The 10,723-nt window shown below is 44.4% G+C and overlaps 1 protein-coding gene across 34 annotated transcripts in view; it reads left to right on the forward strand.

Annotated features, from left to right (window-relative positions):
- Positions 1-4,596, forward strand: part of RIMS1 (regulating synaptic membrane exocytosis 1) — a 192,377-nt gene extending 187,781 nt beyond the window's left edge. For 13 of the 34 annotated variants that reach the window (XM_021709927.1, XM_021709986.1, XM_021709944.1 and 10 more), the window contains 2 exons: positions 341-480; positions 2,005-2,412. In XM_021709927.1, coding sequence (XP_021565602.1) covers positions 341-480; positions 2,005-2,223 — 359 coding nt within the window. In that variant the 3' untranslated portion in view covers positions 2,224-2,412. Of the gene's footprint in view, positions 1-340; positions 481-2,004 lie in introns of all 34 variants that reach the window. The other 21 variants (XM_021709938.1, XM_021709934.1, XM_021709941.1 and 18 more) reach the window with 2 other exon arrangements.
- Positions 4,597-10,723: the final 6,127 nt, after the last annotated feature.

Genomic DNA, 10,723 nt, shown 5'->3' on the forward strand with positions numbered 1-10,723 from the left:
ACATTTATAAAGGCAAAAGAAAAAAGAATATAATTCTAATCAAAAAGAGGAAGCAATGAGCTTTAAGACATAAGCCTTCATTGTGATACCAGCCATGACCCCAGTAGGCCGAGTCTGAAGGTGGCTGTATACAAGTTCACCTGAAATGAGGAGAAAGACAGTGATGGTAACATACATGTGGGTTTAAGGAACAGAATTGACAGTGCTATGGGAATTGTACATTATTTAAATAGTTGATGGGAAACGTTATGTAATCATTTCTAGTTCTCTAATAAGGCATTCTCTAACAAAAATCAGCTGAATTTAAATATTAACTTCATATGTGTTAATATATCTTCAGCTCCATATGTCAAAGTTTATCTTCTGGAAAATGGGGCCTGTATAGCCAAGAAGAAGACGAGAATTGCACGGAAAACCCTGGATCCCTTGTATCAGCAGTCCTTGGTATTTGATGAAAGTCCACAGGGGAAAGTTCTTCAGGTTGGTGGTGGTTTGTTTGCCTTTTGATACTGCAAGATCGACATTATCCATGCACTGAAGAGGTGGTCAGACACAAAGAGGATATGATTTGGTAAAGATAAGTGTAGCATAATATTCTCGAGTAGAAAAAAATACCAAATAGTTAATTTATAATATAATTAATGTATACTATGAAAAATATCTGGTGAATCTAATAGAAAACTTTATCTTCTCTCTTCCTTCATTTCTTCCTTCTCTCCATCCCTTAATTCTGCCTTCTCCCTACTCCCCAACCCTTCTGTCTCCTTGATTGATAGATGGTGCATGATAGACAAACAGATAGAGGTTTATCAATGAAAACAATGCTCACAACAGTTGATTAAGCCTTGTTGTGTCCCAGACATAGAGCATGGAGGAAGAAGAGAGAGGAAAAGAGGCGTGTTCAGGGACCAGCATTGATCCTGGCTAGATGCCAGATGTGTTTCTAGATGCTTGCTTACATTACCTTGTTTAAACTTTGTAACCACCATGTACAATAAACATCAGTAGCCTCATTTTAGAGATTATGTCCAAGGCTCAGGAGATTAAGTAATTTAGCAGAATTATTCAGTAAATTGAAAAGGTAGTGACCAATGCTGCTTGGGTAAAGCAGGTGAATACATTCGTGGAGAACCTTCAGAGGATTGTGGGGTCAGAGAACAGAGCCTAGAGTAGGTGAAATGGACAGCTTGTTCAACATTGATAAGAGTTGACCCAGATTGTGGCCATTGTTGGTGAGCCTGCCGAAATATTACTCATCTGATCAGATCAAAATTGGCAAGCAAGTCCTCAAAGGGAACCAGCTCACAGTGGTTTTTCAACCAGCCCATTCACTAACAAGCCTGTAATACAAAATAAATCAAAGGAATACTCCCATTGTTTGTACCTTCTTCATTGTACACACATGACAAGCCACACTGAGTTGGTTACTCATTTTGCCCTCCTAGGTTATGCAGATCTTAATTTTCTTTTTTTTATAAATATTTTTTATTTTAAAATTTGGGGGTACAGTTAAGGGTTAGGTATACAAATATGCATTATGCAGGTACCCTTGTTGATGAGGTGTGTCCCCCGTCCCCAGACAGATATTGACTGCCATTAATCCCACCTCCCCTTCCCTCCCTGCCCCCTCCATAGTTGCAGATCTTAATTTTCTATGACCCTCCACATTGCTTACTAGACTGTAGTTACACTAGAGAGCTGCTGAATGAATGTAAGAATAGACATATGTGTTTATTTCTTTAACATGACTTCTGTGGATGCTGCCCCTCCTAGACTAGGGAAGCATCATTTGTATCCATCAAATCTAAACATCATTGTGGAGTGTCTCCAAGCACCTTGAGGTCACTAGTTCTTCTTGTAAGATCCTTCTCCATGGTGTTGGTTACGTTCATTATTCATTTCTCTCCTTCACTGACTGGCCCACTTCTATAGAATACTTGCTTGAGCTCCGTTCTACATGAAAGAGAGGGAAGTTCAAATGAGGTTATGTTTCTCTCCCTGCAGGTGATTGTCTGGGGCGACTATGGCAGAATGGACCACAAATGCTTCATGGGTGTGGCTCAGATCCTGCTGGAGGAACTCGACCTGTCCAGCATGGTGATTGGATGGTACAAATTGTTCCCGCCATCCTCACTGGTGGACCCCACACTCACCCCCCTCACCCGCCGGGCTTCCCAGTCGTCTCTGGAGAGTTCAACGGGTCCTCCCTGCATCCGATCATAGTGAACTCATCCCGGAGTCATGCCAATGAAACTCTACCTTCCAGGATAATAATCTGAACCAGATATTTCATGATCAAAGCATTGTTGGAGACAGACAATCAACTTGTGTTTTGCCTGTAGTAGTTTTCAATAATATGTCCCAGTTGTTTAAAACATGGCTTCCCATGACAGAACAAGGCAGTCTATCAAAGAATCAACATGTTAAGAGAGTCACTGATGCTTCTAACAGAAAAAGAGGAAACTAAATTCACATATGCGCACACACACACACACCAAATTGAACAAACTGGAAACCCTCACTCTGTGAAAAGTTGTATTCTACATGTTTCTGCACAGACCACATGCAGTGTTTTCTCCCTGGTATTTAAAAGTTGTGTTCTTTTCTGCGTTTTGTTTGCGTGTTGTTGGTTGGCTTTGGTTTCTTGCGTTTTTGTTTTGTCATCACCATATTTGTTATTCGCACTTGTTTTTTGTCTGTCACAACAGGCCTTGTGATGCTAACAGAGACCCTTCCTTTCTTTTTTCCAAAAGCACCAAAAAAAAAAAAAAAAGGGCTGAAGCAGTCTCTGTAGCACTTCCCCAGAGGACAGGGCGGGCCCGGGAGGGTTCACTGGCTTCCATTTTCTCATTCTTCGAAGTCTGATGTGTGGAAATCCAAAAGACAAAGCATTCTCTTCCAAAATGAATAATCACAGAATTACTTTTTTTAATGAAGAGCATATCTGTTTGCATCCTAGACAATTCATTTATGTTTCCCATTGTTTTGCATGGAAGACTTTTAAAGAAGTCAGTCTGCAGCAAATGCTGGGAATAAGACTAACTGCATCACTGTACTTTGAAACACTCCTTGTAATGCCTTTTTCTTCCTGATAACCAACATGAAATCTGCTCGTGTGTATAAACCATACTTCGACTTCCCAGAGTGGTGACAAGGGGTGGATTTGAGCCTAAGACACTGTCCGCTCTGCCCAGGCTGCTCAGCCATGTCTCCGTGGAGACTCCTGTCTGCGCTGGAGACGGCATGCCTGAGCTTTTCAATATTCCACTGGAAATTCCAGTTGAAATATTCTGCACTAAATTAATGTTTTTTTAACCAAGTTTTAGTTTACATTTCTTTGAAATTGATGCAAGCACAAAGCTTGATTTTTTAATGCAAAGTATCTTACTTTTGGGGGGGAAAATAAAAGAGTCAAATTTCAATCTGCATTTTCTTCATTTAGTTTTTCTCAGCCTTGACTTTCCCTTGTGACGTTCCGTACGTGTGCTGCCAGCCGCAGTCTCTGCAGGTGCATCTCACGTCTTCCCTTCCTTCTCGAGTCACTCGACTTTTGTGGTCACACAAGTAGAGCAGCATGACTTGGAACTGTTCAAAGCTGCATGCACTTTTGTAAAAAAAGAAAAAGAAAAAGAAAAAAAGAAAAAAAAAGGTTATTTAATCATGTATGTTAGCTCCACATAGACCAGCTTGTATGTTGCATGTCCTTGTACAGTTTGCTTGTTAATGACGATCCCGAAATAACCAAGAACTCTAAGCCATCCACTTTTGTTATAGACATTTTACAGATTTTAGCCAGACTCCATCTGTGGGTCTGGACTGAAATGTCTATAGATGGACTTTATTTTTTACCCTCCGGAAAACGTGACGTAGTACGGACCAAATTCCTTCTAATGAATATTTTGGTGTAGATTCCTACTGTGGGGCTGTAACACATGTAGACACTGTGTACACACTAGGTTTTAATCCATAGACATACTGCCTGCACCAAGTGAATTATTTACTATCATTTACACATGCCAGAATTATCTGCCCATTGTTCCACGGGGCACAGACTGAGCCCTGCTCACCAGGCTGAGCGGGAAGAACCGAAGCATTGGTGCACTTCTACTAGATTCCGTTCCGTCTTAGTGGCCAACACTCAACTGATTATAATTGGGTAGTCTCTTTCTATTTTGACCACTTGTCTTAACACTCCCCTGTGCTTTTAAATGAACTTCCAACTCATGTATGTAAACATGTTTAATAAAACTTACTTTTCATGTCAGTCAGTAGCCATCTGTGTTCTATGTTTGCCAGGTTTCCGTTGTGGGGTTTGCAGGGCAGAGGGGAGCCGAACTGTGGGGAGGGAGGCTGGGGTCTGCCGTCTGCTGCGGGTGTTGACTGAACTGTCACTGTGCTCTATTGTGTCTCCATCTACAGCCCAGTGGGCACTTTGCATCACATGCGAGTTTTCACTTTGTCAGCCTGTCTGAGTGAGCACATGTCTATACTTCTGAAAAGTGGCATTATTAAAAACAATAAATCTCAGTAAGAATCAAATGGAAGGTGGTTTTCCTGCTGCTGTTTGAATGTGCTAATAAAAGAGACAAGATGTTGTCCAGTTGTCAAATCATTTCAAGTTATGTGACATGTCACAATACCACGTCCTGCGTCTGCGTCTCCTCTTTACACCTCTTCCTCCTGAACCCTTGACTAGTGTCTAGGCCCTTGCTTCAGCAGAGACCAGTTTAACAAAAACAAAAACAACTTGACTCTAAATTGTCATGAATAGAATCTTAGGTGATAAAAATATCTTCAAATGTAGATAGAGACATCTCTAAAAATAATATCTTAAAAGAGAAATTATCAGCTTTTAAAATGATTTTATGACTTTTTTTATCTAAAAGTGTGTTCATATATTTCATAATCATCACCCTCACAAAACAGTAGGTAAGCACTAGTTTTGTCTTGCATTGTAGTAAAATAACTATTGCAATCTAGTCTCACCTTTCTGAGAGTTCTTAAGTTTTTGTAGACCACACTGGCTTTAACTTGTAAAGCAGAATACACACAGCTATGTCCGCAAAAAATTTGAGACAGGACTCCAACAGTAGTTTACAGTTTTTAAAAGAGTGGATTGCATTTGCCCTATTAGGTAATCAATCCTGTTGTTTTGTTTACAAGGCCGGAGATCATCTGTTAGGCTGGGTCTATGGAATACAAAAGTAGTTGATCAGTTTACAACAAATCCTCAGAATGAAGCTGTGGAATGCATTGGGATAAGAAACCCAGGAGCCCTGGGGGCAGGGACATCCTTCCCAGTGAGAGTGAGGGAGATACCTTGGAGTTCTTTTCTAGACAGAAGCGAAAGAATAGGAATCTCCTCAGAACATAAATCTACTGGTGTTAGGATTCCAAGGTACACAGTGACCCCAGGAGGCAAACCATTTTGCAGAGTCTGCATGGTTTCTTGCTTACTCGGACAACTTATTTCTTGAAATCCCATCCTGAGATACGTGATGTTATTACACTTACCAACATTATTAAGGGTTTTGCTAGGTACTAGAAATTAAGTACATAAATATAAAATTGAAAAAAGACTCTGTCATAAAGTGGCTGCCTATCTATGTTAAAAGAGATCATTATATATAAAGAAATGATTGCAACGAAGACTGAGTCCCTACTTACTGCCATGGAGAGTTTATTAGAAACTATGGCTTCAAGTGCACTGACATATAAGAAAGTCAATGTTCATTTCTCATCAATGTCATCATGAAACAAAGTTGGACAAAATGATATTCTTCTAGGACCTACTATACTTGGTCCACTTAAAGTATCAGTTTCCAAGACCTCTGTCAGTGAAGTTAAGGAAGGAATGCAGTGTAGATGTGTATTCAAAGGGTCATGGACCAGATTAATTCTCACCACAATCCCCTGAGGTGAGCACTCCATGAAGAAGGAGGCAAGGAGCCTGGTCACACAGCAGGTGGCAACCTTGCTGGGATGGGAACCCAGGTCTGACCAGCACAGTACCTGCCCAGCTGGACACCTAGTCCTCCCACAGCTGCCCACAGGGCAGCCTGGTCTTGAAGGTGAGAGGTGCCACTGAGAAAGGATGGGACAATTCTCTGCCCCCAGGCAGCTCAGGCAACTCCTCACCACCTTGGTCCCTACCTGTAACCTGAGAGGCTCTACCAAGACCACAGGTAGGGACAGGAAGAGGAGTTAGGTGGCAGGTGGGCTCCCATTCCCTGAACCTCCTGGGTATTTCTCTCTCTCTCTCTCTCTCTCTCTCTCTCTTTCTGTCTCTGTCTCTCTGTCTGTCTCTTTGTCTCTGTCTGTCTATCTCTCTGTCTTTCTCTGTCCCTCCCTCTCCCCTCCTCCTCTTCTCTCTCCCCCTCCCTGCATCTCTCCCTCCGTACCTTTCCCTCCCTTCCTCCCTCCTTCCTTCTCTCCCTCAGTGTGTGTGTGGGGGGGGGTGGGGGAGGCACACTACTCCCTCTAGCTCTCTTTCTGTCTCTATCTCCCTCCTTCCCTCCTTTCCTCTGTGTGCCTCTCTCTTTCTCCTCCCCCATCTCTCTCTCCCCCTTTCCTCTCTGTGTCTCTCTCCCTTTCTCTCTCTTTCTCCCCTGTCTCCCCATGTTTCTCTGTGTCCCTCTTGTCTCTCTCTGTCTCTCCTGGTCTTTCCCCTTCTCTCTGTCTCTCGCTTCCACCCTCCCTCTCTCCTCCCTCCCTCTCTTCCTCAGCCCTTCCTCCTTCCCTCTCTCTCACTGTCTCTCCTTTTCACTCTGTCTCTGTCTCTCTCCCCCTTTCTCCCTCCCTCTCCTTCCTCCCTTCTCCCCCTTTCTCCCTCCCTCTCCTTCCTCCCCCTTCTCCTTTTCTTCTCTCTCTCCCTCCCTACCTCCTGCTCTCTCCTCCCTCACCCCCTCTCCTTCCCCTGTGTGTTTCTCTCTCCCCCTGTCTCTTGTGGTCCTTCTCTCCCTCTCTCTATTCCTCCCTCCCTCCTCTCTCTGTCTCTCCCTCCCTTCCTCCTTTCCTCCCTCTCTCCCTCCCTCTCTTCTTCTCTCTCTCCTTCTCTGTCTCTCTGTCTCTCTCGCACTCTCTCCCTCGCTTCCCCCTTCCTCCCTCTCTCTTCCTCTCCCTCCCTTTTTCTCTCAGTCTCTTTCAAGCTCTATCTGTCTCTCCTTTCCTCCCTCCCTCTCTCTCTCTTTCACCTTCCCTCCCTCTTTCACCTTCCCTCCCTCTTTCAGTCTCTTCCTCTGTCTCTCTTTCTGTCTCTCCCTCCCTTCCTCTTTCTCTCTCTCTCTCTATCTCCCACACCCTTCTCTGACCCTCACCACCTGCAGTTTCAAACTCCCAGAGGCCAACAGAGGCCACCCTCGGGAACAGGGTGAGTACATGGGAAGGAAGCGCTTTTTAGCTGGAGCCAAGTCGAACCTTTTGGTGCTGAGTTCCAAGTATCATCCAGGTGTCCCTACCTGACTCCTTGTCTCCAGTCCCAGGCAGCAACACCTTTCAATTTGGCATCCACCCAACACTCTGTGCCTCAGGGCTGAATAGGCAGGCTCAAGCCCCTGCTTTACAGAGCCTCATGGTCATCCGGCATGGATCCACATGTCTGCCCTGCTATTGACTTCCAAGATGGATCCGTGACTCAGGAGAGCTCGAGGTCCTCTGTGCCTGCATGGCCCTTGGACTGCAGAGCATACACATGCAGCCCCCCGTGTCTCCTAAATGCCAACCATGGACCATAGTAAGATCTGCATCTCATGACATTTACATGAGTTGGCATCATGCGTGTCACGCTGAACTTACAGTCTGGAACACAGTCTTAGCTCATTGTTGTCATTGTTTTCAGTCACTACAAGGAGATGCTCAAGGTTCCTGGTGTCCAACTCCTGCTGAAACGTTTCCCTTGATTACTTAGTTCCCAGTATGATTCCGTACTCCATCAATTATTTGTCTTCTCTCAAAACCTGGGGAGGGGGACCAGCGTTCTCATGACTGGCCACACCCACTACATCCAGTCGCCTCTGGCACTGTCCCTCTCTTCCAGGTTAAGGGGCCACTTGTCTGGTGCCTTGAGCATGTCTTAGGCTGCAGGCTGAGAGATTTCAAGAGATACACTACTGTAATACAATCTATGAGGTGTGTGTGTGTGTGTGTGTGTGTGTGTGTGTGTGTGTATACCACACTACTGACAGGAATTTCTGAAATCAGGATAGCTGCTTCTACCACATAATTGTATTCAGAGTTGAATTAGCATAGAATATAATACAAGACGTCTATTAAATGGAATAATAACAGTAATGACCTCATAGGGTTATTTGAGGATGAAAGTGAATCATAGATATTAAATTCCAATTAAGACAAAAACTGAATTCATAGGAAGTACCCAATAAATGGCAGCAATTATTACTTCTGTGCATCAAAGTGAACTGGTGTCCATCAAAGTGAACTTCGTGAAGATGGCATATGGACACCGATTCCTGGGTGCACTGAGCCAACCCATCACCGTGGAGGGCACGCTCCTTCCCTGCATGGCCAAGACCAGATGCTCATCTGGGGGACCCTGGCCACACACCTGTTTCCTTCAGCCCCATGCATGTCTGGATTACTACCCCACTTCCCAAGACCAGCCCTGCTTTAGTGACCCCTGAAGTAGGAAGGACACCTCCTCCCCTGTCCCTCAGAGCTGCTTTCTTGCCCTTTGTTCCAACCTTTCCGTGGGTGATCCTGTCAACAGACCCACGTGTCTCTGCTCTAGGAACTTTGGGCTTTCCAGGGCCCACCCATACTTGCTGTGGCGGCCAGCCCACACCCGCAGGATCCTTGCCCACTCCTCCAGGACCAGGGAATCTGCATCCCTTCTCTGAAGCCATAGTCCTCTTTTCTTCCTCCCTGTATCCTGGCCTAAGCCCATTGTCAGACATTGGAGCCTCCCCCTCATAGGCACCTCCCTCTCTTACCCTGCCAGGTGACATAGGATGTGGCTATGGCTTTTCAGACCCTTGCTGTAATGTTATCTACACATCCCCTACCTTTCTCAAGTTCTGTCAACACATAAATTCCCAGAAACCACATTCCTAAATTACACTTATTCCTTCCACCATGTCATCTCCATAAATTTATAAAGTTTTCCTCTAATATTTTGCCATTGAGTATTAATTAGAGATGCTTCTTGCATTGGCTATGGTCAAAGATAATTTCCAATATGTCACCCAATACCTTTCTTATGCAAATAGATGCACATTATTTTTTGTATCTTTGTCTTGCACTTTATTAATGTGTGTGTATGCATATGACTTCTTAACTGAGGTATTAAATAAAATCTAGCAACAGGTCTGAGTACTGTGGTACTGTGGAAGTCGTAATGAGCACAAATGCTCATTCGGGGTGTCTGTGACAACTGCACTATGACTTAAAGACATCTGTGGTTGTCAGTGACCGTGTGATCACGGGTACTACTATACTATTGTGGCTTCCTATGTACAGTGACAATGGAAAGAAATGCTAAATTTCTTTTTTTTTTTGAGTTGGAGTCTCACTCTGTCGCCGAGACTGGAGTGCAGTGGTGCCCTCCCGGCCACCGCAGCCTCCACCTGCTGGGCTCCGGCGACCCTTCTGCCTCATCCTTCCAAGTAGCTGGAACTACAGGTGCGCCCTACCACGCCCGGCTAATTTTTTTGATTTATTGTAGAGATGAAGTCTCGCCAAGTTGCCCAGGTGGGTCTCGAACGTGTGGGCTCAGGCAATTCACTCACCTCGGCCTCCCAAAGTGCGGGATTACAGGCTGAGCCACCGAACCCGGCAGAATGGCTAATTTTCAATTAGACATTAGAAAAAAGTAAAATGCATTTTTTTTTCTCATCCAAGTTCACTGACTCCCTGAATTCCTACCTGGGACTGTTGTAGGAATGGTGAAACCCACCATGTGGTCTGAATGTCCCTGGCTCTCGAGAGAGACACTCTCATCAGCCGTGGAAGAACACACACTAGTGCCTTACTTTCCATTCTTACGCCTGATTCCAACAATGACATTATGAAATGACCTGTTGAAACTCCTTGTAAACCCTTTTGAAATGATTGAAGTTAAAATGGCCGGTGCTCGTGGTTCAGAGCTTGCCACATAAGACGTTTCAGAGACAAGGGTCAGAAGTGGATGTGCGTGGCAGGGAGACCGAGGACTCCCTGCCACCGGATCTCTGCTTCTCCCTCTGTAAAACTCAGCCTCCTTTTGATCAACACAATAGTGTCCCCTCCCTCTCCCCAAGCAGTTTTTTTATGAGAATCAAGTCAGACCTGTGAGTTTTTGCTGCCTGTAGCCAAGACTTCCCTGCACATGCCTTTCTAGCTTGTATTCCAAAGGCAATGCTTTCACCTTGTTTTTGTTACTTCTGCTTCACTTTTATCTAATTGTAGCATCATGTCAGAGATGCTATTTGATTTCTCAACTGCATATGCCTGAATGGAGGTTTCCACACTGGATGTGTAATAACCAGTCTCACTAAAATCACAACCAAATGGCATGAGGTGCTGGTGACTCCAAGAGCCCAAAAAGCTCCTCTTTATATTATTTCTAAGTTATAACAGTATTATAAATGAAGTTAAGCTCTGTAAATCTACTATTTGTCACAGTTGACCATTGGAGCCATTCCCTCAGAGATGTCTTGTTCTGAAAGCAGCCACCACCGAGGTCCAGTCTCCCCTTAGCAGTAATTGTGTGTCCGTGCAAACCCCTGAG

Source organism: Carlito syrichta, unplaced genomic scaffold, assembly GCF_000164805.1.
Source record: "Carlito syrichta isolate Samal-C Ts95f unplaced genomic scaffold, Tarsius_syrichta-2.0.1 Scaffold74859, whole genome shotgun sequence".
Taxonomy (NCBI): Eukaryota; Metazoa; Chordata; class Mammalia; order Primates; family Tarsiidae; genus Carlito; species Carlito syrichta.